The 26,732-nt window shown below is 39.8% G+C and overlaps 1 protein-coding gene and 1 pseudogene across 2 annotated transcripts in view; both read right to left on the reverse strand.

The window, feature by feature from the left end:
- The window catches only part of ATP1B3 (ATPase Na+/K+ transporting subunit beta 3), a 45,975-nt gene extending 19,894 nt beyond the window's left edge, over positions 1-26,081 (reverse strand). The window contains exons 1-2 of one of the 2 annotated variants that reach the window (XM_059920178.1): positions 25,984-26,081; positions 2,127-2,255 (exon numbers count right to left, since the gene is read on the reverse strand). In XM_059920178.1, the coding sequence (XP_059776161.1) occupies positions 2,127-2,255; positions 25,984-25,990 (136 nt within the window). In that variant the 5' untranslated portion in view covers positions 25,991-26,081. Of the gene's footprint in view, positions 1-2,126; positions 2,256-21,256; positions 21,581-25,983 lie in introns of those variants that run through there. The other variant, XM_059920177.1, reaches the window with a different exon arrangement.
- On the reverse strand, positions 6,770-8,444 carry LOC132365068 (transmembrane protein 203-like; annotated as a pseudogene).
- Positions 26,082-26,732: the final 651 nt, after the last annotated feature.

The raw sequence follows: 26,732 nt of genomic DNA on the forward strand, positions 1-26,732 counted from the left end.
AAACTCTTAAGTAAAAAAAAAACACAGCAGGAGTGTGCCGTACGGCTGCATTTTTGACGCAGTACACCTACGTCCTCCAAATAAAGTCTTAGCTTACCCCAAACCATGAACATCAATAGAATGTGAAAACTACAGTAACTCTTACATCTTTACAATTTAAACCATCGGAGCATGAATATGTGTGTATGCATGTGTGTGCATCTATAGGGGTGTGCATGGATGGTACGTGTTTATGTTATATGCATGTATATGTTAATACACATACCAATTTCAAACTAGCATTTATTTTACCAGGTGCAAATACATTATTGAAATGATGCCATTTAAAAATAAACTTAATAAGGTCATTGTTAAAAAAAAAAAAAAACAAAAAAAACCTTAGAAAATACAAGTAGAAATAAAATTTAATTACCCATAATTCCTTTATGAAGAGAAAATCATATTTAACAAACTAATATACATTCATCTAATATTATATTGATATATAATATGAATAAGTGTGCATATATATTTGTTTATTTGAACTAATATTTAGTTTTTAAGTACTATAATACACTTGGTGAATGATTTTAAGGAACTCAGTTTAAAACTATATACTTACAAAAGTATATTGAACACATTTTACTGCTTATATTATTCATGCAATTATAAACGGTTTAATATTTCTGAAATAGATCAGCTTATGTTCAATAGTAACAGTCACATAACTCAAGGCAGCAAGAGAAATAATTATCTTAGAATTCATCTAGGTAGAAAGAAAACAGGGCTACAATGAGAGATGAGGAAAAAATTAGCATGGCGCTGGTCTCAGATACATGGTCAAACAGACCAAAAGAGTTATTCATGATATTTAGATAAATATTAGCTGCAAACAAAGGAAAAGCCATTAGAACAAATTTTCTAAGAAAACTGGTTGGGGAAACTGGTTCAATCTCGCTGCTGATATAGCTGAGAAGTCCATGCAGTGGGCAAGGATCTAGGCTAGGGTTCCTCAGCCGTGGCCCTAACGACATTCTGGACTGGATGAGTCTTTGTTGTGGGAGGTTGTCCCATGCACCGTAGAGATGTTTAGCAGCACCCCTGTCCTCTACTCACAGCAGCACGTCTGCAGTTGTGACAACCAAAAATGTCTCCAGACACTGCTGAATGGCCTTGGGGGGCAAATCACGGCTGGAAGAGAACCACTGCTGCAGACAGAAACCTCCTGCTGCAGACTCCCACCTTCCCTGGCCTGCGTGCCCACTCTGCCTGCTGCCCAAATCACGCTCCTCCATGGAGAGCCGTCCCTTTGCTACCATCTCTGGAAGTTGTTCATATTTCTGGGAATTAGATACACTGGAGTTCTGCACATTATTGTTATTTACTTCTATAAAAATTGCCAGCACCTTGAGGACAAGGGCCGTGTGCACCAACGAAAGCGGAGCTAGCATTCAAAGACCAACTGTTTGAAAAGAATAAAATCAGGAGGGAGAAAATGTGACTTAAACAAGTGCTCCAGTTAAGATTTTCTTCCGTACGAAAGTACATTCTCCAGTATCCTAGAGGAAATTTTTTTCCCTAAGACAATCAATAGAGAATAATTCAACATATTAAGAGTATACCCATTTTATTCTCTATTGACTTCTTACCATTTCCATACTAAGCAATTAAAAACATGAAGCATATATTTTATAAGACCAATGCTCTAACCCACACCAGAGCTGAAACATATACTTTATAAGTAAATTACTCAGAGCAAAGTGAAACTACTACACAATATTCATAAACACCATTCATAACTATAACTATATTCATCAATCTGGCTTCACTTTAACTCTCAATATTCACTTCCGCTTACTCTTGGCAAAAGACTCAAGATTTATCAGCCAGGTTTTTGTATCACTGTGTAAATATTAAAGGTTTTTATATCAGTATGTAAATATTAAAGGTCTTTATATCACTATGTAAATATTAAAGGTCTTTATATCACTATGTAAATATTAAACAACAAACAAAATCAAAACTTTCACATTATCTAACCCTGAAGTTTAACATCTTCTACCGGCTATATAATACAGACTTACGGAGAAGATAAAGTATAACCCAATTTTGTTAGAAGCCATGCTAATCACAACATAATTAATTACCTGGACTAGGAATCTGGTCACGATATTTTGGAACCTCATCGTTCAGAGTCTGAAGCATAGCCCACATCGTGAATGAAAAGAGTGCTGCCAGGAACCCATAAAAGACTAGGTAGAAGAGCAAGATCAAACCTGCAAAAGAAAATAAAACCCATAAAGTTGAAGATATACACATTGTGTGTGTGTGTGTGTGTGTGTGTGTGTGTGTGTGTGTGTGTGTGTGTGTGTGTGAGAGAGAGAGAGAGAGAGAGATGTGGCCAGGGTAAAAAAACAGACCCATCATTGCAAGGCTACAACTCCAAGCTCTGCCATGCACACAGCCAAGTATCTTCATATTCAGAACGATATGAATTCGCCCAAGCAAGGGGTATTTCAGCAGGCAGCACCCACCCACATCCTGTGACCCCCTCCTCTCCTCTGATACTTCCAAGTACAAGTAGCTTCCACAGATCATACTGATTCAAGATCAGAGCTTTAAAATTCCAGCACATAAGGGAGTATTTCCCCAAATGGATTTAATGCTCTCTAGAAAGAAAAAAGATGATTTTAGGTTGGACAAAACCCCCAGTATGTATATGTGACAAACAAAAAAATGAACACATAGGACTTCCCCAGTGGTCCAGTGGTTAAGACTCTGTGCTTCCACTACAGGAGCCATGGGTTCAATCCTAGGGGAAGTTCTGCATGCCGCACAGGCGGCCAAAAAAAAGAATTACCACATCAACCCTGTATTTCACAGTAATTATTAGCATAAATTTGGGCTTTAAAAAGTGAGTTGATTTAGAGAATAGCCAGGAAACATGCAGAGAAGGTAAATCATGAAGGTGGTATCAATGAATAAAGTTTAGGAAAAACTGGTTGAGTGGAAGCGCCATGCAAAAGTGAAGAGAGGAGCATCCCAACCAGTGGGACTTGACGACTCCACTGCTAAGCACGCAGCAAGAGCTGGCAGACGCAAGTTTCAACACCAAGGGCTTAACCTTTTTTTCTTCACAATCTGGAAACACTAAGATCTATCCTAAGCCAGTGATTTATTTTGTGAACATCTAGAATTATTTTTCTCAAATGTCTATATTCAAAGATCTAACATCATAAGTGGTCACCATCAAGATTATATACTAGAATATATTGTTAACGTCACACATTTATATTTGAACATTTAAAAAGTGATCAAAGGGGACTTCCCTGGCAGTCCAGTGGTTAAGACTCCGCGCTTCCAATGCAGAGGGCACGGGTTGGATCCCTGGTCGGGGAACTAAGATCCCACAGGCCGCGCAGCACAGCCAAAAAAAAAAAAACCTGATCAAAGAATATTCAATAAATCCCCAGTTACAGCAATAGTAAAGAACACTTAATTCCCCAAAGTTGAATTAACATCAGCTTTATTTTCCAGTCTTAACACAAAACCTGCTTATTAGTATTTGTCCTAGCAGAAGGGCTAGAGCAGGGGTTCCTAACCTGGACTCTATGGACCCTTCACCCTCACTCATCCCCAGAAGGATTAACTTCAGAGCTTCTATGACTTCTGGAATAATACATTTCTGAACATACCCATTTTTCTTCTGCGGAGTGGCTCTACAACGTTCTTGTGATGCTCAAAAGACCCTGTGACCCCGAAACAGATTGTGGCAAAAGCTAGATAACTTTCATTTGCTACCTGCGGGCCAGGAAACTGCCTCCCCTTTTTTTAAGCAAAGGGGAAACAGTTAAAGCAATTTCATTTTAATTTAGACCAGCATTCCCCGTCCTCCCCCTGCCCCAATTACCAGGAGGCCAAAATAGGGAGCGAAAGGACAGAAGGAAGAAAGGAGCACAGGATGTCACCTCCAGACAGCGTCACTTCCCTATCACACAGAGCGATCCTGTTGCAGAAATACAAAGGAAGACCAATCTCAAAGAAGTGATCAGTTTACTACAGAGGTAGATGAAATACGTGCAAAGCCCAAAGGATGGTTTAACGAGATACAGGAGAAAAACCATTCTTTCAGATCTGGGTATTTGTAGGAACTAATGGATAAAATCCTCCACGCAGCAGACCAGGGTACAAATATATAAATGTGATAATGAGTCGGGGATGTGTTCCACCCAATAAAGCCTCACTTACAGAGCAGGCAGATGGAGGCCACAGTAGTTTGTCAACTGACGCAGTAGATATTAAACTGGAGAAGTTTAAAACAGAAATGCCAAGAGTTTAATTATTTAGCGGTGTTTCAAAGTCATCTAAAAATATGCTTACCATTTTCAAATTTGATTTTAAATTTTCAGGAAAAATAATATAAAGCGGATTTATCAAAACGGTTACAAAGCAAATGAACATATAGCAAACACGAACAAAAGTGTAAAAACTTCCTATAAAGAGTTGGATTGGGACTTCCCTGGCAGTCCAGCGGTTAAGACTCCACCTTCCAATGCAGGGGATGCGGGTTCCATCCCTGGTCAGGGAGCTAAGATCCCACATGTCTCGGGGCCAAAACAAAAACAAAAACAAAAACCACAACATAAAACAGAAGCAATATTGCAGCAAATTCAACAAAGGCTTTAAAAATGGTCCACATCAGAAAAATCTCAAAAAAAAAAAGCTAGGTTCATAAAATAGATGCACAGATTAACAGCCATGTCCCAAACCTGATGCCATGTACTAGTGTCCATTAAGTCAATTTTGAATGTAGGGAGTGTACCGATAAGTGATTTTCAGCACTGAAGCCAATTTCCCCTGCTTGATAAGATCCTCTCGCCAAGAACAAACGTAACATTTAAAAACTAAAATTAATCTCACTTATAAAAACCACATATGAAAGACCACTCACAAGGATGGCAGTACTTTATTAACTTAACCGCCTTTCTCCTACACTAAGAAAAAAAATACCTGAAAATAAAAACAGAAGTTGTAAATTGCTGTTCTTATATATCGGTATCTTGCAGTTATTTACTCAGATGCATTCCTGACAATGACAGGGATGAAACGAATTGAGCTACCCTAGCTGAGTAATAGGTAGTGCAAATGGGACCTGTTCAGTGTGCCATGTCTGCCACAGCGCTAGTTAATGTAAGCAGGGAACAGGTAAGTCATTAGCTTCATCAAGGCCTGGACATCCACACCTGTTCAACACACTTCTGCAAACTTCCTAGTTACCTGAGGGTACCTAGACAATAGAAAGACTATGCCTTATCCTCAGAGAATTCTGATGAGAAACAACTTCCCCTTGGTAAATAAATTAACCACCTGTTTATAGTTTTAAAAAACTTAAAGCAGAGGCAGGTATAATTTTAAAAAAATCAATTATATGGACAAGTACAAATTTAAAGTCCTTTGTATATTCAAATTTTTATAAGGAGTTATTTATTGAGGTATAATTCACATTTCATTCACCTATGAGTGGAACTGCTTGGTCATGTGGTAACTCTGTTTAGTATTTTGAGTTAAGTACCAAACTGTTTTCCAAAGCATCTATAACATTCTACATTCCCACCAGCAGGATTCCAATTTCTCCACATTCTCATTAATACTTCCTAGTGGGTTTAATTTGCATTTCCCTAATGACTAATGATGTTGAGCATTTTTTCATGAGCTTATTGGTCATTTGTATCTTCTTTAGAGAACTGTCTATTCAGATCCTTGGCCCATTTTTATATTGGGTTGTCTTTTTATTGAGTTCTAAGAGTTCTTTATATATTATAGACACGAGCCTCTCGTCAGATACATGATGTACAATTATTTTCTCCCATTCTGTGGGTTGTCTTTTCACTTTCATGACAGTGTCCTTTATTATTATTTTTTCAGTAAAAATTCCTATTTTAATCTCAGCAAATGTTCTCATTTGGCACCCGACTGGCATCAAACCAAAGCCCTTAGGCCGACAGGCATGGGCTGAGACCATCTGCAAACTTCCCATGTGTAGGTCTCAATGGCTATGTGCATCAGAGCACCTGTTCCTCTCCCTAGTCCCTTAGAGTGGCCTAAGGTCTCAGGTGCGCTAACAGTGCTGGGCATGAGGTGGTGGAAAAGTCGTGACACTGCAGTCTGCTGGGATAGGAAACCAAGCAGTGCCTTGAAAGCAAGTTCTTTTCTCAGGCGACAGATACCCAGATAGGGTCCTAATCATGCTTATTCAACATACTCCTGGTCTGCCTGGGCTGGAATGAAGAAAGAGCCATCCTCCCCAGTGCCACTGGGGAGGAGACACAATCTGGTTCACACTTTTTAGAGCTCAAGCATCTAAGGAAGTCTTGTCTGGGGGGATGGGGCAGCAAGCTCTCAGGTCAGCACTGCTGGCCAGGGGAAATCCCGAGTCCAGCTTTGCAGCCTTTGCACAGTGGGTACTTTTCCAGGATCCATGAAAATACTCAGAGCCCATCAGGACATTTTACTTATATGCAGTTTCCAACTGTCAGAGGAGTTCAGGACTGTCTGGCCTTCTCAGGACCTCAATTCAAGATTAGCTATTCAAAGCATAAGAGGGAATACGTTTTAAGAATCAAGGCTGCTCTTTTCAGCCCTGCTGAGGGAACAATTTCAAACATGACTGATAGAGAGAAAGCTGGGCACTCAGCAGGGCACAAGGTGGCTTTCAGCCCAAGACTTCTCTGGTGCAGCGGAAGTGGGACCTCAGCGTGGGGTCCCGCCTTCTAGCTTATCTCCTGCGAGGCTAGTTGACCCGGCAGGCAGGGATCATGCGCAGCTGCAGGAGAATGAAGACTGGAGACGTGATCAGGCCGAACCGGAGCTCCGAGTCTGCTCCACCAGCTTCTGGCACAACATCTCCAAGACGAACTTCAGGCGAAGAACCGTGAGGACCCAGAAAAGGCAGAGCACGGCCAGCCGCTTCTCTCCGTCCTGGGAAGAGGCGCACGGGGACGACAGTGGTGAAGCAGGTGCTGAGCCGGTCAGCGGCGAAGAAGGGCACGAACACGTTCCACCAGGAGAGGCCGGGAGCCAGGCCGTCCACACGCAGGGCCAGCAGCACGGAGAACACCGACAGGGCCAACAGGTGCACGAAGACCTCGAAGGGAGCGAAGCCCAGCCACTGCACCAGCTCCCCAAGCGCGGGCCAGGGCCTGGGCGACGGTCCCACCTGCCCGGCTGCGCCGCCACTCCCCACAGGCCTCGCCGGCGCCTGCCGCCGGCGCGGCCAGCGAGAGGCAGAAAGCGGCCCCGCCTGCCCCGGCTCTCGGCCCCAGCCCGGGACCCAGCACTGGCCACCAGCCGACGCCCGCCTTGCTCGGACGCCATGCCCCGCCGGGCGCCGACAGTGTCCTTTAAAGCAGAAAAGTTCTTAATCTCAAGGAAGTCCAATTTACCTATTGTTCTCCTTGGTTGCTTGACTTTTGGTATCATATCTAAAACACCATTACCTAATCCAAAGTCATGAAGACTTGCAATTATATTTTCTTCTAAGAATTTTTAGTTTTAGCTCTTTAAGTCTCGGTCTTTGATCCACTGTGTGTTAATTTTTGTACATGCTATGAAGAAGGGAACACTGGGGCTTGGGATAAAAACTGGGCAAGGTCTTGGATGGGTTGGTAAAAATCTAAAGGAGTGGAGAGAATCTCCATACCTGACCAGCTCTTGGATACCTACGCCTCGTCCCTAAATGCTATGACAGGGAAGTCTAAATACAAAGAGGAGGTGCAGAGAACCAATAATTACAAAATATTGAGAAGAAAAACTAATCCAATAAAGTATCAAACGCAACAAAGAAAGTAATGCCTGAAAAAACTGGGTTATAACAGGGTACAGAACAAGGGGGGGAAGCATGAGTATAATTAAAATACAGAGTATAAGGTAAGAGAATAATTTTTCAAAATGTGATTTCATATTCTGATTGTTAAAATTTTAAAACTTAGTAGATAAGCTGAACTGGAGAAGAGTCAAATAATAATAATAAAAAAAATGCAGACACCTAACAAAAAAGCAAACCAAAGACTGGGAAAAATATTTTGCATAATATGAAACCAATAAAGTACTTATTTGCATCTAGAATATATAAAGAACTCTTACAACAAAACAAATTTCTAAAACATGGACAAAAGTTTTGAACAGAAACTTCATCAAAGATGTAATGAGAATTGCAAAACAATACAGCTCATGAAAACATATTCAACATCACTAGTTATCCAGGACGGGCAAATCAAAACCACTACATGCTCACCAGAATGCTAGAAATTCTAAAGACTGACCATACCAAGTGATGAGCTAGAAGCGGAGCAACTGACACTCTAATACACTGCTGGTGGGAATGTGCCAAAACAAAAACCGATTTTGGAAAACAATTTTTTGAAAAGTTAGTAGCATATACCTATGATAGGATCCAGCCAATCCATTCCTAGATATTTAACCAAGAAAAACGAAAGCACACGTTCGCAGAAGAAAAAGTATATGAATATTCGTAAATGCTTTATTTGTAATCATTAAAAACTCCAAACAACCCAAAAGCACATCTACAGATGAATTAATAAATAAATTCTGGCATATAATACAATGGTATACTATTCATGAACTACTTCTCAAAATAACTGTGCTGAATGAAAGAACTCAGCACTCCTGACCCCAAAGAGAACACGCTACATGATTCCATGCATTTAAAGTTTCAGAAAATACAAACTAATCTAAACTGTCAAAAAGCAGATCTATTTTTGCCTGGATACTGGGGAGGTAGGGAAAGAAAAGAATTACAAATGAGAAAGAGGAGATCTGGGGAGTGATGAATATTTTCATTATCTTGATTAGAGTGATAGTTCCATGGGTACAATATGTGTATATGCATATAGGTGAATATACACCAAAACTCAAGTTATACATTTTAATTTTAAATACATGCAGTTTACCATATGTCACAATTATACCTCAATAAAGCTATTTAAAAAACAAAAATTTGGAAGAAGGCCTAACCTAGAGAACTAGCCAAGCCAAAGAAAAATTCAGTGAGCTAAAAGATCAAACCAAGGTGTTTTACAATACTGGGCAAAAAGAGAGAGAGAGTATGGAGATTGTTGAGACACGGGAGACAGAACCAGAATATCAACAAAGCTAACAAGAATTCCACCAGAAAAGGGGATGGGGAGGAATGCCCAAAGAAATAACACATTTTGTGTCTAGACTGGAAAAAATTGAAAAATACTAGAAAACACCCTATACCTAGACAGAAATAGGTAAAATTTCAGAATACTAAAAATAAAGTGAAAATTTCTTAAAGCTTCTAAAAAGATAAAACGGGTTTTACCTAGAGCAGAGAAATATGACTGACAGATATCTCATCAGCCAAAAATAAAACAGTATATTCCAAACTGAGGAGGCTTTAAGTTTTAGCTACACTGTCTTCATTTCCTTCTTTTTGGAAGAAAAACTTATATATTATCTAACCTGAAAAAAAAGGACAAAGTTCACAGACTAAATTCTAGAAAAAGCTAATATAATTGTACATTTTTCATTTTTTAAAGTTTTCTTTAAAAATTTAAGACAAAGAAGAAAAATATATAAAGCAACGGTGAGCAAAGAAACCAGTAAGACTTGCTGGTAACATCTAAGTAAGTGTTGATTTTAATTTCTTTTCCTTATCAGGTCTGAGGAATAACTTACACACAATAATTTTCATTGATTCCAAGTGCACAATCCCAATGAGTAGACAGCTGCATGTATTGTGAAACCACCACTACACTAATGATACAGAACACTTCTATCACCTCTGAAAGGTTCCTTGTGCCCGTTTGCAATCCGTATATCCTTCAGCCAGCCAATGATCTACTTTTGCCACTACATTAGTCTGTATTTTACATAGTTAAAATTTGATTTTAATTTAATAACAAGTTAAAATCCCAAAAATATTAAGGTAGGAATAATTTAATAGTAGTCTAATAAAAGACATTCTCAAAGTGGGTTAAAGAAAACCTTATAGCACTATAAATAAATGCTATTTATAGACAAAAACCTAAAATTATAACACATACTGGTTGAAAATAAAGTAGACCTTGGCTCACAAAAAGAAATGTAGATGTGGCATTATTACTGTAAGCAAACTATTTAGAATTCAAGTCAAAAGGCATTAACAAAGCAAAGATAATCTCTATTAATAAAAAGTAAACAAAACACATCAAGAAGATACAGCATAAAAGCCATGAACATTTGTGATGCTAAGTGGCTTAAGATATGTAAAGCAAAATTTATCACAATCATCTGTAGAGATTTTAACATACCTCTTCCAGAATTCCACAGATCAGGTAAACAATAACAAAAAGGATAATATTTTAAAAACACAACTAATAGTTATTTAATATATGTAAAACTTTGTAGTCACCAGAAAATATACTCTTTATAAACCTGGAACATTGCCTCGAAACTGACCATGACTTAAATTTCAAAAAACCAAACCAAAACAAAATAAAAAAAATCAAGGCCACATTTTTCACAATCAAAGTATGTTAGAGAAGTATAACAAAAATTTAGAAAATGGACTGCTAAATAACCTTTGGATTAAAAAGACAACAAAACCCAAAATATTCAAAATTCAAAACAATCACATAGCAGAACACAAAGGAAAATCCATAGCCTTATATGCATTTACTAAAAAACAAGACAAACCAAAAAAGCCAGGTTTTAAATTCAAGACTAAAATAAATTCAAGGAAAGTAGGAGACTTAAGATACAAGCACAAGTTAATGGAAACAAATGCAAAAATAAATCATTAATTTTATCAATAAAACCACTTTCCAACTAGTAAGCTCGAAAATAGATGAAATATATGATTTTTAAAGAAAATAAACACATTCAAATCAGAAGTTCTTACAAGAAATACACAGAGCTCTATCCCTAAAAGAGACACTATGTCCAAATGGCTTTAGTTAGTTCTCCCAATTTTCAATAAGTAGATCTTTCTCTACACACAAGCTATCCTTTTTGTATGCTCCGTAAGTTACCTAAATCTTTATAAGGCTAGCACTCTCCAGATACCAAAACTAAACAGACAGTACTCGCACAAATTTCACAAATTTATTTTATTTTAAATGCTTACATAGAGCTTACATGCTATAGAGTGATAATGACACAGGAACAGAGATACAGATTAATAACAAAACACAACAATAATCAAGAAAGGATCCATATAATATCCATGTAACAAAGCTGGCATTTCAAATCAGTGAGAAAATGATGAATTATTCAATATATTTTGGGATAAGTGATCAGGAACAGCCTATAAAAGACTGTTAAATTTGTGATAATATTTATTTAAACAAGTACAATTTTTAAAATAAAATAATTAAGAGACAAAAGACAGCAAAAAGATGAGGTAACTGTAAAGAAATGAAAACTGAGCAAACATAAGTTGCAGTTATCAGAGATACTGCGAATTAAACCAACCAAGACACCAGCGTCCCATCAAACTGGCAAAAATTTTTAAAGAGTGATAATAACCAATGCTCAGAAAGTTGAAGGGAAACAGGTAATTTGATCCCTGCTGGTGGGAGTATACATTGGTACAGCTTTACTGGAGGACAATAAATTAATATAAAAATAAACATATACTATAAACCAGTGATTCCATTTCTCAGTGTCTACCCTGGATAAATAGTTGCACACATGCACTGCACAATGTGCAAGAGAAAAATTGGAAACAATCTAAATATTCATCACAAAGAAATATATATATATATATCTTGGATATATATATCCCTACACTATGGAATATTATGCAATGACTCAAAGGAATGAGATAAATAAATAGGGGTGGGGGAGAGAGAGGGATAGAGACATGGAAACAGTCAAGACATATTAAGTGAAAAAAAGGAAGTTCTAGAACATACATTCTTCCTATTACTCATGTAAAAGTAGAAAATTAATTATTCCTACATAGTCCATATATACTCATATACATACACACACACACACATATATATACATATACACATATATAAGTGTGTTGAAAAAGGACTGGTAGGAAAACTGATAAGCAATCATTATCTGTGCGAAAGACTGCGATTGGTAGAAGGCACTAAAGAGAAACATGAATATATTCATGTATTCTTTTTTCTCCAACATCCAATTAGGAATATTTACAAATACACAGAAAAGTTAAAAGAAATGTGAGTGAACACGCATAAACCCCACCTAGATTCTACCTAGTAAAGTCTACTATATTTATCTCATCTATTCACCACCTATTTTTTTTTAAGAATTTCAAGTTGCAATGTCAGTACACTTAACCCCTAAACACTTCAACATGCATATTAACTAAAATTGAGGGAAAATTACATTCAGTGAAATATACAAATCTCCAAGGTACCATGACATGGTTGTTGAGAAATCCATTCACCTCTATGATTCAAACAGCTATCAAGATACAGAACGCTGCCATCACCCTAAAAAGTTCTCATGCCCCTTCCCAGTCAATCCCCATGACCACCATCCTAGAGGCAAACACCATCGTGGGCTTTTCCCCAGCATAGTTAAGTATTGCTTGATTTAGAATTTAAAAGAAATGAAATTATACAGTAGTATATTCTCTTTGGTAAAGCTTCTTTTCTGCTCAGCCTAATTGTGGGATTCACCCATGTTTTGTGTTATCTGTAGTTTGCTCCTTTTTACTGCTGAGTAGTATTCCACTGTGTGGACATTGGTTTGTTTATCCATTCTACTGCCGGACACCTGGGCTCTTTCCAGTTTGGAGCTACTATGAATATTTTGTGTATTTTTGTGGACATATGTTTTCATTTCTCTTGGGTAAACACCTACAACTGCTGGGGATCATGGGGAAGTGTATATTTACTTTTACAGGAAATTGTTAGACCTTTATCCAAAGTGGATATACCACATATGTTTTAAAAAGTATGATAGGTAACAGTGGTTACCCAGGGAAGAAGCTGAGGATGACAGTGGACTTACTATTCACATCTGTACTATAAAAACTCAAATAATGAAGTTACTTTTGTTATATGAAAAGAACAAAGCCAAGAGTCCACATTCCATTATAAGACACGTTCAGGTTTCTTGGATTAGCCTACACTGACCACTAACTAACTTCTAAAGCATAGGTCAGCAAATCATGGCTGCTGCCTGTTTTTGTAAATAAAATACTGAAACGCAGCTAGGCCACTAGTTTACATATTGTTTATGGCCGCTTTCAAGCTACTAACAGCAGAGCTGAGTAGTTGCAACACATACTGTATTCCCGGCAAAGCCTAAAATATTATCTGGTCCTTTAAAGAAAAAGTTTGCAGCCTCCTGTTCAAAAGCATTTATATAGGCCTTGTTTTTCATTCCAATGCGACATCTGAAACTATCTCGTGCAACTTTTCCCTCACAGAGGGAACTAAGACCAAGAGATTTTTAATGACTTACCTAAGCTTAGATGGAGATGTGGAATTCTAATTCAGGTCTATATTCTGAGTCCTAGTCTGATCATCTTCTCAGTATACTGGTAAACTTCTAAGACTTATCAAGCAAAAATACATAGGCCCTCAGGCTCACTTTGACTACGATGCCCTATCTGGAAACTTAAATGAATTAGAAATTTAGTGGAACAGAATCATGGTGAGCTGAGGGGAATGATGAACAAGTTTCTCCACAAACAAGACTTTCATGGTGTGGAGCTATACCAATTAATCAAAATACTCTCAACTTTAGCCCAACGACCAGGTGAATCACAAGTGGAAACTGACTAAATGACAATTTATTCATCAAAAAAATAGTAAGTGCTTACTATGTGCTAGATGTTGTAGAGACATAAAATGCACCTGCGATTCCTGCTCTGTGAGAACATCCAGCTAGTAGGAGCAATGTATATAAACAACTCTAATCCAGGATACAAAATTTTTAGGTGTTATAGACGATAAATGTATTATTTTCACCTGGGCAAGTCTGAGAAGGCTTATGGCAGAGAGGGCACTAGATCTATGCAGCAGGGGAGAATTTATGATGCAGAGAATGAAGGGCATGGGAGAGGGAATGAGTAGGGCATTCTAGACCAAGGGTCCTTAGACATACCCATTTGGCTGTGACATGTGGTATACGGGGAGCAGGGTGTAAAATGACAGATTATATAAGGTTGGAAATGTAGTTCTAAGCCAATATGTAATATATCCGGAATACCAGGCTGTCTGGAACTGATTTAAACCTTCTGAAAGCAGTGGGGATCCCAACAGCTTTGGGGTACAGGGAGTAGCTTGACCAAAGCTGCAGCCTTAGAAATACTCTGATAGCAGTGAAGTTATACTGGTTTAGGTCACAATGATTCCAACTGATTACCTGGATCTTCCTGGGGCTGCACCAGAAGAGCCCAACTTCCCCAGTCAACAACACTACACTTTTTATAAGCAGCAGATAAAAGTTGGAAAGCCAGTGGTCTCTTTAAACTCAGACCAATTTTGAAAGAAATTTACAAAAGATCTTCATCTGGTGCTTTAAGTTTTTTAATCAGAGAATTTACAAGAAAAGGCACTACCAGATCCTGAAGAAGTAGGGCAGGGTTGGTGGGAATGTTGAGGGCTCTGCAATGTGCAACAGGTGGTTAGCATTATGAAGCTAGGAAAAACAAGCACCCTGGGCTCCCTCTGAATGCCTGCTTTCACAAGATACTGGAGGGTGGGGTGAGGTGGGGGAGTGGTGAGTAGGTCAGAGAAAATTAATTCCTGAATTAACTGTAGCAGTGGTAATGAGGGTGTGGGTCACCAAGAGATTCAAGAGATGTTATGGAAGCACAACTGGCATGGTTTGGCCAGGTTCAGAGCCCAGATGACAGAAATGGTAGTGACAGTCTTCAAAAACTGCAAATACAGAAGCCACTCACAACTTCAGTGGAGGAAGGGGAAAGAGCTCTGTTTATCAGCTGATAAACAAGGTACTGGAGTTGTCTAAGCCTCACTCTCAGGTTTATGGGATTTGCAAGAAGCAACTGGAATCTCAGAGAGACGTTAACCAAGAAGTAAAATCTGTCAGTAATCTTTGCAATTGTTTTATGAGATGAAGAAGATGAAGAGAAAACAAGGCCAAAGACAGCCCCTGGGAAATCTACATTTAGGAAACAAGAGAACCAGGAAAGGAATGGCTAGAGAAGTATGGAGTAGGGGTAAGGGCCACTTTTTATGGACCAGATACTGCCAACCGGCCAGAAACCATCAAAAGAAAAGTACCTCATGCTGTGGACAAGGGTCAATTCCTTACCATGGCATCAGCAAAATACTAGGAGGAAGTCATAAGAGCGAGCCAGCTCCACCAATGACTCAGTAACAAAGTTTAAACAGATATGGGGAGGTTGTTAAGTTAGGGAATTCTTTTTAAAAATATTATTAGTTAAATAGCACCCTGTAGGGAGAGGATGACACTATTAAATAAACCCCCATTAAATCTGAGAGCAGGTAAGTTTAAAAAGAAAAAAAAAAATCTTTATGAAGTTCTCGTAAGAGCCATATAAGAAGCGGAATAGAGCAATAAAGCAAGACACAGGAGGCCTGGATAATTACCCTGGTTCTGTTATCCTAATCAGATGCACGACCCAGGCATGTCAAACTCAGCTGAGTCTCCCCTGAGAAAGTTAAGTGGAAGCTTTTTCTGAACACTGAACTATGAAAACCATCAGTGCTGTAGCAAAAAGGAAAAAAAAAAAAAAAGGAAAATGCCCAAACACTGGGTGAACCATTATGCTATGATACACCAAAACCATCAAAGACATTAAAAACAATGTTGCAGAAGACTAATTACATTTAATTAGACTGGGAACATCTCATAATACTGTTCATTCCTTCAACCAATTTTTATTACATTCCCACTAAGTGCCGGGCAACAGGCTAGGTGTTAGGGAATTCAAGACAGGTAAGATGTGAATAAGAAGCTTATATCTAATAAGCGGGCAACAACAATACTGTTGAAGTCATAAATACTATACTAGAAAAAGGTGTCACAGAATACACTGGAGCACTTGACCCAGTATCAAGGCAAAGAATGGTTCGAAAATGTTTACCAGAGATCAGGCCATCACAGCTGACATCTGAGTAGCCAGGCCAAGCTGAAGGAAGGAGAGGCTCAGAAGCTAGGAAACAGGCCCAAAAGCGGTGGGAGAGAACTATGTGGAAGAGCAGAGATGACAGGAGAGAAGTGTGCCAACCAGACTGCAAAGAGTCTGCACGTCATGCTAAGGAGCCCCGAGGGCAACAGAGTTACACGAAGAGGTGCCCATGAAACATCCAACTGAAGATTTCTGACAGGCATTTGGTAATAAGAATGCAAAAAAGCCTTAGGGACTAGAAATGCAGATTTGGGAGTCTCAAATGGAGATAATAACTAAAGCCACCAGAACATGTAAGTTCTAGCAGGAAGTGTGGACAGTCCCCACAGAGGTGATGGAGAGGGCCAGGGATACCTCAACAGAAAGTGGCAGAGGAATAAAAAACATTCCCCTTAAACGTTAAGTGATAAAACTAGGTATCTAACTGTGTATTTTCAAATTTTATTTATACATTTGAAAAAACTTTATACATAGGAAAATGTTAACAGTGGTTACTCTATATGATTAAAGATGACAGGTTTTACTTCAAAATCAATGTAATCAATGCATAATTAGAATATAATAAATTTATCTTCCAAAGTTAATTTTTTTTTTCTCCTATTACACAATTCCTTTTTTTAAAATGCTAGGTTAGTAGAGGCTTAACCATAATGGAAATGCTGGAAGTCGAAAGAGGGAGGGGAAGGGGAACTGATATCTCCTAAGACTAACCTTCACTTTTTAAAATTATTGTACATGTGATTTTTTTTTCCTGCTCATACATGTGTGCTGCCCATGTACTCTTGGCATATTTCAATAAGTGTTTGGAACATAAAAGCGTTAAACGGTCCTTAAGCAAATGCAATGATAAATCACAGTAAAGTTGTTACTAAGGACAGGAGGGTTTTTTAACTTCTTTTAGTACAACTAAATTAATTCTAAACATATAAATTCAAAAGTCAATTTCAAAGAAGTGGAATTACTCCGGGGGTGAGGGGAGGCTGCTCTTTAACACAGTAAAGCACATACTACAGTAATCACAAAGGGATCTGGAACATCACACACACTTGCCCCCTCCCTCCCTTCCACTAGCGGTCCAGAAGTGCTGCCTCCTGCCGGGGGAAAGCTCGATTAGCCTCAGCTGCTGCCGCTGCCACACCCACCACTGCCCTTCATTTACAGCCTGCACACAGAGTAAGGCAAGTCCTGTTACTTTCCCAACAGTGCAAAGTTTTGTAAAGTTTCTTTAATATGTCACTCCACAGGACAAAGAATATCTTACAAAACTGGGAAAATAAACACACTTGCCTTCTCCCCTACAGTCAGACACCCAAGATGGGATGGAGCCTGATCTCCAAAGCAGAGCATTTACTGAGGCATGACCCAGAATGGGAGCAGGTGACTGAAAAAATAGCACTTCATGGACCTGTAATAAAAGAGAAGCACATGAACAAAATGTAGATATTAGTAGTTTTGGTCCAGAATCCTGACCCTGCTTGGAATCAGTAACTTGAGTTTTAGGTCAATGTTAAAATAAAGCATGTATTGACAGATAATCTTAAGATAATGAACTCCAAAGAAGCCCACAAGCAGATGTCATTAAATGACATCACATCATGTTTAAAAAAAAAAAAAAAAAAAAGCTCTGTCCTTGGACAGTCTGAGGCCAAGGACTCTATCACTAGCTGAGTAAGTGAATTCTGACAGATCAGATCTGTGGGTTCAATTTTCTCACATATGAAAATGAGGGCACAGGGCTAGATTAGTGACTTTCAAGCTTTTCTTGATTGTGAGCCACAGTAAGAAATACATTTTACATCAGGGTATCTGAATGTCCAAAATACAAAAAGTTTCACAGAATGACATTTTCCCTTAGAATAAACTTATCAGGCAGAATAAACTTTGATAATTTTTCTATTCTATTTCATTATTTTTAAAAATGTTAACTGCAACACATGGTCCACTGTTTACAATTAAATAACACTAGATGATCTTTGAGCTGCCTTTTACTCTAATTGTACGTAATGCATTTAGGTTTAATATATGCAACACAGCCACAAGGTGCTAAATTTTCTTTGTCCCGTGTTTTCATAAAAGGCAACTACTTATTCCTGATGCATCCTTACTGTCCAGCTTGAGAAAACAGCTCTTAGGAACACTTTGATCACCTACATGGTGTGCATTAGAAAGTTGTGAAAATGGAATGAGGTAAGTACACGTATATAAGCATTTTGAAACTGCCGTAACCAAGTGTAACATATTAGCCAAATATACAAGAAGCTAATCAAATTCTTCACATAGCTGTTTTAAATAAGGCAATGAGATGAAACATGTATTTTCACTTTAACCCCAAGGTAAACTGCAAAATTGCTTTTTAAACATGTGTTTTTAATATATATAACGCACTTGGAGAGGAACCTCAGATTACATGAGACAAATATACTAAAGACTTGAATGTAAAAAATAAAATCAGGAAACATCTTAAATGAATGTCTTTATAGAATCCCTGAGGTAGAGAAAGGTTTTCTCTATATGCCAGCAGCCCAGCAAATTTACCTAGGTCAAAAAAAAAATGTAATAATCCCCCCCCCCCGCCATTAATTTCAAAAGCGACTAAAAGAAAAAATTTGCACAAATGAGGTTTAAAAAAAAAAGCCTATAACATGCTTTCAGAATATAAAAGGTACATATATTATCCACAACCCAGAAATTCCACCAGTAGAAACATATCTCAAGGAGATAAATTTGCAAAAATGTACAAGGATGAAGGGAATGGGAGGAGGAGGGACCAATACATACAATAATGCACTGGTTAAAAAAAAAAATCAGGAGTTACTCCTATTACCCTGGGTATCTTCCATGTATACATATGGTACACATTAGTAAACTTAAAAAAACAAAAAAATCCCAGTACGTCTAACTATACAATGGAACACTAGCCAGCTATTAAAAGTGGTGATATAGGTCTTTATTTATTATCATGGGAAGATGCCCACAATATACTCAAAAGATTATAAAGCAACACTTACGGTATGATCTCTTTTTGTTAAAATAAATTAATAACAACATTATACACATTTTTTAAGTCTGCCCAGACATATACCGAAATATGAATGGTGGAAATCTCTGGGGTGATGAGATCAGGCAGCTCGCTCATACACTGCCTTTCTGAGAACTACAAGAAGATATGCTTTCTCCAGGCAGACCCCATGCTCTAGGCTACACAGCCCAGTGAGCTGAGTATGGATTTCAGCCTCCAGGCACCACTCCTCCACATTTCCTTGGAGTGAGTGCCCTTATATTGGGATAGGATTATGGATAGTTTTCACCTATTTATGCCATTCTCCGCTGGCTTACTATTGTTACAATAAACCCAGAAATTTACTATTTGTTGATATTTTCGATTTTGAAAAAAAGGTCTTGCCTTAATCCTTCCAAAACTAATCCCAACTTTACCTCTACTACTCCCACTGCCCTTACGTGATGCCGCATACTGATAATTTGTGCGTGTCATCTATTTAAATGCACGTACCAAATAAAATCTCTACACCAAAAGCATATAATTTTAGAGCACAACGTGCACTAAGAAATGTCATTCTAACACAAAGTGCAGATACTTATTACTGGAAATGAGAAGGCACTGAGAAAGGTAGTCTACACAAATTAACCCCTCTCCACCACTCAAAAATTCCTTCAGCAGAAAGTTAGTACACTCTAGAAACAATAATAACTGTTTACAGTTTTTTCCCCCATTTAATTCCAGATGCAAGATCTATTTCCTCATCACATTAGTGGGCTCCCCACAGACAGCCATTCGAATAAAAATCGTGAGTGATTACCATGCAGTTAGGCAAGGCATCTGTAAAATAATACCACCGCTGGACTAGGATTAAAGGACAACTGGTTCTTTTCTTGGCTCTTTGGAATATGTAATTTTACACAAAGCAAAATCGCAGCCTCTCTGGGGCTCATTTTGCTCGTCTCTAAAGCAGGGTTTGGGCTAAAAAACCTCCAAGGTCCCTTTCCGCTTGTGATAGGACTTTAAGCCGCCTTTCCACTCTGGAGGAGCCGATTTCAAGCAGCAGCCAGTCTATTTTCTAAGTCAGAGCAAATTTACTCTCTTCGTGCTTCTCTTGACAATGTCGTGCCCAAATAGTTCTCAACTCTAGAAATATTCTCACTCAGAAAAAAAGGTCTGTCATGACCAACTAACAAAATATCTTTCAAAAGGAAAGAAAAAGTAGTTTACTTAAGTGTAAAGGGGGGAGGAGGAAGAGCACTAGTCCTTATTCAGACAGTAACATAATTTTTCCAAAAAAAAAAGTCACTCTAAAGCAGCACCACACTGGCGGATGGTTTAAATATTTCTTTTAAAACAAAGAACCCATGCAGAGGGAAACTGCTAGCAAATTCAATCATCACACGTTTTGAAGGCACAGGAAAAAAACTGCCATTCAGACCGGATTTACTTTCCCCCAATGAAGCATGTTGGTAAGAAAACCTGTGTCATTAAAAAGGAATTAGGGAGAAAGCAACCTTTTAAAGGGTCTTTTCACTGTCCAAACTCAAGCGCACTTTCGTGTACCGCGTACTTGTGTGCTTAAAACATGCGTGCAGACCACACACTTAACACTCACACCCTTCCGACCCGCTGGGGTGGCAGCGTGGACGAGTCACAAGATAGCGGCGGGAGTGGAAATTTCCTCTCCCCGGGCGTGGGGCAAGGTCGGGCTTCCCCAAACAGCTCGGCGCCGCTGGCCGCCTCCGCCAGGGCCTCCCCGGGCCGGCGCGCTCCGTACAAAGGAGGCCGGGCGCTCGGCCCCCACGCGCTCGGGGTTTGGGACAGGGGTTACCGGCTTCCGGCGCCGCAGGCCCGGGCAGCACGTGCGCCCCGCTCCCGGCAGGGAGGAAGGAACCGGCGCGGCCCGGCGGCTGCTGCCAGCGGGCCCCGCAGCCTCGCTCACCCGCCCGCCGACTCCGCGAGAAATGAATGGGGCCGCGTTCGAGTCTGGCGGCCGCGGCGAAAACCGCTGCGGGCGGAGGCAGCGGCGGCTCCCGGGGCCCCCGCGCGGGGAGCCGCCTCCCGCCTTCCCTTCCCACCCGACCCCGCCCGGCGCCCCCCGGACTGCGGCCGGCTCCGGCGCCCAACCGCCGCCCGCTCACCCCAGCTCTTGGCGGTGCGCCCCAGGAACTCTCCGGTGGTCGGGTTGTAGATGAAGAGCTTCCACTCGGCCAGGCTCTGGTTGAAGGACTTCTTCTCTTTCTTCGTCATGGTGTGTGTGCGGACGTCGAGGGGGAGCGGCGGCCGCGGGGGTGGAAGCGGCGAGGAGCGCAGAGGCGCGTCCGGGCTCGAGCAGCGCAGCCCGGCGACGGCGGCAGAAGGCGGGACGGCCTAGGAAACCTCCTCTCTGTGGTGAGCGCTCGACCCGACTGCGCTGCGCCGCGCCGAGCCGGGCCGCCGCTCCGGCCGCGGGAGCCTGACGTCTCCGCCCTCCGCAGCCAATCCCCGCGCCGTTCAGGCCCCGCCGCCGCCGCTACCGCCTCCCGCCGGCGGCGGGGCGCAGCCGGACGCTGTGAAGACGCCCCGCCCACGGCCACGGCCCCGCTCCGTGGTACCCGGCTTGGCTCCGGGACACTCGGGGCTCCCTCTGCCCGGCCAGAAGAAGCAAAAACTACGCATAGCAACTTAAAAAATCATGAGGGCTTACTAAGAAGCAGATCTATAATGACAAGCAAAAGATGAGCATCCCTAACCCGCTGGTTTTTCAGGAGAACTCTGGGGAGATGCTGCGGGCAACCGGGATCCGGAGTCCCCTCGCTTCCTAGCCTGCGGCGGCGCGAGACTAGCAGAGAGCGGAAACGACTCCAGTCCACGGAGGAGGGGACTTCACCACCCTCTCCCCAAACCGTTTCCAGGCGTTCTCCTCTGTGCTCTATGACGTGACTAAAAGATAATCTGCTGTAGTATCTCGTGAGGGTGCACGGTGTATTACATACTTCTGCTCAGAGAATGCCCTGACTTCGCTCTTTTGAAGGAGTCAACTGAGAATCTCGGGTCAATGAGAATTTCATCCTAAACATGCCAGTATTAAGTAAATGCAGTATAGTTTTCCCCAGATTTAATTGAATTTATCAATGAAATCAATACACATGCTTTCCTGAGTTTCCTGTCAACCGCAAGACCTGCTTTTTCTCAAACACTCAGACTCTTTACAGGAAATCAATTCTTCGTTTAGTGTTGATGCCTAAATACTGTTCGCGGCTTTTCATCTTTTCCACTGTATTGGTTGCTCCCCTTGGTCAGAGCTGAGGGTGCAGTCGATGTTTTCCTACACGAGATGGAGCTGAAGAGTACAGTGCTTTGAGACTGTTGGGACAGCATGAAATGAGGAGTTTGGGCAGGAGGTGCTTTCTTTTCTTTTTTCTTTTTTTGGAAAAAAGAAATGGAGCACTGCCTATGTTTTATTAGCAAATAAAAAATTATGAATGAAGAAATGTAGCACACATCTTACCGTTTGGAATGATGCGTTGTGATCCATCCGACAGTTTAAACAGCCTGCAAATGCTTTAAAGCAGTAAATGGATAACGAAATTCTGGCGTTGCTTTTGTTTCCTCACTTTGTTTATCAAAGCAAGGAATTATGAATTATGTCTTTCACAAATGGAAAAGGAATAGAATATATTATTATAAAATGATTTTTCCCCCTGCGCTTACGAAAGCTAAATTTAAAATTATGACCTTGGGAATGATAACCAAATCCAGTTACTTTGTTGAGCCAATGACAGCAAAAGATTTGTAGAAGCATTTTGTAAAATTTGGCATGAAAATAGTATTACAAATAGCAAAACATCGTGCAAGCAGACTAGAATGCATTTCTTTAGTTCATAAATAAGGTCGAAAGGGAACTGAGGAATGGAAGTAGTTAACTATTTTTGTCTCATTAAAAATCTAACCACAATTAGAGGACAGCTTTTAGCTGTTCAATATTTTACCAATTTTTAGCAATTTTTTATATTGGTAGAGCTGATAACAGGCTTTCTAGTTTGGGTAAGAGGGAAGATACAGAGTCTGTTTGGAATAAAATATAAAACTGCTTGGACTTCCCTGGTGGTGCAGTGGTTAAGAATCTGCCTGCCAATGCAGGGAACACGGGTTCGAGCCCTGGTCCGGGAAGATCCCACATGCTGCGGAGCAACTGGGCCCGTGTGCCACAACTACTGAGGCTGCGCGCTGGAGCCCACGTGCCACAACTACTGAGCCCACGCGCCGCAACAAGGGAAGCCACCTCAATGAGAAGCCCATGCACCGCAACGAGGAGTAGCCCCCGCTCGCCGCAACTAGAGCAGCAACGGAGACCCAACGCAGCAAAAAAACCCACAAAAAACCCTCTGCTTTATTTATTTTGTGTGTGAGTTAATAACACACAATAACACAATAAGCACACTTCAAGAAATAATTACCTGGCACATACAACGAAAACATGGTAAACAAGAACATTATGAAATAGTGTTTCAAAGATACTGAATGCTGTCAGACGTTTGTGGTCATTAATATGCTTTTCATATGTAGTGCTTTGTGGTTTTCCAATTAAGTATTTAAATACAAATATAATTCAGTAAGTATTTTCAAAACTCATGCTTAGTTTAGTATAATACCTGATCCAACAGATTTCAGTTTGGGGAAAAGTTTACATCCTAATCCAAAATACAGGAACTATTTGTTTCTGTGATACATGATACTTGAGCATTACTTGCAAGAGAAGATACTAAGTGTTTTGGGGGATATTGACCTACCAAGTATGAACAGATGAAATATCAAATTTAATCAGCACTTTATTCCCTGTAGATTTACTTTACCATACCCAAGTCTCCCTTTTAATTTTATTTTTTAATTTTTGAATTTTATTTAATTTATTTTTTTATACAGCAGGTCCTTATTAGTCATCAATTTTATACACATGAGTGTATACATGTCAATCCCAATTGCCCAATTCATCACACCACCACCTCCACCCCCCCGCCGCTTTCCCCCACTGGTGTCCATACATTTGTTCTCTACATCTGTGTCTCAATTTCTGCCCTGCAAAGAGGTTCATCTGTACCATTTTTCTAGGTTCCACATACATGCGTTAATATACGATATTTGTTTTTCTCTTTCTGACTTACTTCACTCTGTATGACAGTCTCTAGATCCATCCACATCTCTACAAATGACCCAATTTCGTTCCTTTCTATGGCTGAGTAATATTCCATTGTAGGTATGGACCACATCTTCTTTATCCATTTATCTGTCAGTGGGCATTTAGGTTGCTTCCATGACCTGGCTATTGTAAATAGTGCTGCAGTGAATATTGGGATGCATGTGTCTTTTTGAATTATGGTTTTCTCTGGGTATATGCCCAGTAGTGGGATTGCTGGGTCATGTGGTAGTTCTATTTTTAGTTTTTTAAGGAACCTCCGTACTGTTCTCCATAGTGGCTGTATCAATTTACATTCCCACCAACAGTGCAAGAGGGTTCCCTTTTCTCCACACCCTCTCCAGCATTTGTTGTTTGTAGATTATCTGATGATGCCCTTTCTAACTGGTGTGAGGTGATACCTCATTGTAGGTTTGATTTGCATTTCTATAATAATTAGTGATGTTGAGCAGCTTTTCATGTGCTTCTTGGCCACCTGTATATCTTCTTTGGAGAAATATCTATTTAGGTCTTCTGCTCATTTTTGGACTGGGTTGGTTTTTTTTTAATATTGAACTGTATGAGCTGTTTATATATTTTGGAGATTAATCCTTTGTCCATTGATTCATTTGCAAATATTTTCTCCCATTCTGAGGGTTGTCTTTTCGTCTTGTTTATGGTTTCCTTTGCTGTGCAAAAGCTTTGAAGTTTCATTAGGTCCCATTTGTTTATTTTTGTTTTTATTTCCATTACTCTAAGAGATGGATCACAAAAGATCTTGCTGTGATTTATGTCAAAGAGTGTTCTTCCTATGTTTTCCTCTAAGAGTTTTATAGTGTCTGGTATTACATTTAGGCCTCTAATCCATTTTGAGTTTATTTTTGTGTATGGTGTTAGGGAGTGCTCTGATTTCATTCTTTTACATGTAGCTGTCCAGTTTTCCCAGCACCACTTATTGAAGAGACTGTCTTTTCTCCATTGTAAACCCTTGCCTCCTTTGTCATAGATTAGTTGACCATAGGTGCGTGGGTTTATCTCTGGGCTTTCTATCTTGTTCCATTGATCTATGTTTCTGCTTTTGTGCCAGTACCATATTGTCTTGATTACTGTAGCTTTGTAGTGTAGCCTGAAGTCAGGGAGTCTGATTCCTAATCCAAAATACAGGAACTATTTGTTTCTCTGATACATGATACTTGAGCATTACTTGCAAGAGAAAATACTAAGTGTTTTGGGGGATATTGGCCTACCAAGTATGAGCAGATGAAATATCAAATTTAATCACAGCTTTATTCCCTGTAGATTTACTTTACCATACCCAAGTCTCCCTTTTAAAAGAGAAGTTATTTTGCCAGATAAAATACAGGATGCCCACTTAAATTTGAATTTCAGATAGGTGATATGTATAAGTATATTCCATGTAATATTTGAGACATACTTACATTAAAAAAAATGATTCTTGTCTATCTGAAAATCAAATTTAACCGGATGCCTTGTTTTCTGATTTGCTAAATCTGGCTTCCCTACTGTAGAGGATACCTATGAATCCCACAGCAATAATAACAATGATCATTTATACATACCAAGTCCTAGGCCCTGGACCACTTGCTTAGTGTGATTTATTTCTTAATCTTCACAAATACCCTAAGAAGAAGGTATTAGTTCCCTAATTTTGTAAATGAGGAAACTGAGGTTTAGAGAAATTAAGTGACTTACCCATCATCGAAAAGGTATCAAACAGCAGCACAGTGTTTCAGTGCCCATCTCTCCTCCACCACCCAATACTGCTTCCACAGTGAATGACGGCACAGTTCTGGGAAAACTTCACAAAGCTGAATGAGGCAGAATGAGAGAGAAATGGTTGTAGGCCACTGGCTGAGTATGCTCTCCAATCAGCAGAATCCATTTTCTACTTTCTGTGGGCATAAACAAGGTATTTTGGCTCTTAATTTTCTAAAACTCTCTGTTTATTCCCAAATTTTATTTTTTAATGTTATTTATTTATTTATTTTATTATTTATTTAGGCTGCGCCGGGTCTTCATTGCAGCATGTGGGATCTTTGTTGTGGCATGTGGGATCTTTAGTTGCAGCATGCATGCGGGATCTAGTTCCCTGACCAGAGATCGAACCTGGACCCCCTGCATTGGGAGCACGGAGTCTTACCCACTGGACCACTAGGGAAGTTCCTATTCCTGAATTTTAGAATCGTGTATACAGAAAAAAGTATTTTAGTTCTTAAAACAGCATCTTATTTATAACTTGGTGTTATAACTAGGACTGTGATACTAAATCACTGAAAGACCATTGTCCCTCAGAGAACAGATATTAAGATTTCCTTAGAAATAGTCCCTTCTTCCCCACAAGCAACAGCTATAATTGTGTTGGCATTTTATTGTATCTGAGAAACACAGTCATGAATATATATTCTCTTCACAGAAAATGTCCTTTTCCACACATTGATTTT

The sequence above is a fragment of the Balaenoptera ricei genome, chromosome 4, assembly GCF_028023285.1.
Source record: "Balaenoptera ricei isolate mBalRic1 chromosome 4, mBalRic1.hap2, whole genome shotgun sequence".
Classification (NCBI taxonomy): domain Eukaryota; kingdom Metazoa; phylum Chordata; class Mammalia; order Artiodactyla; family Balaenopteridae; genus Balaenoptera; species Balaenoptera ricei.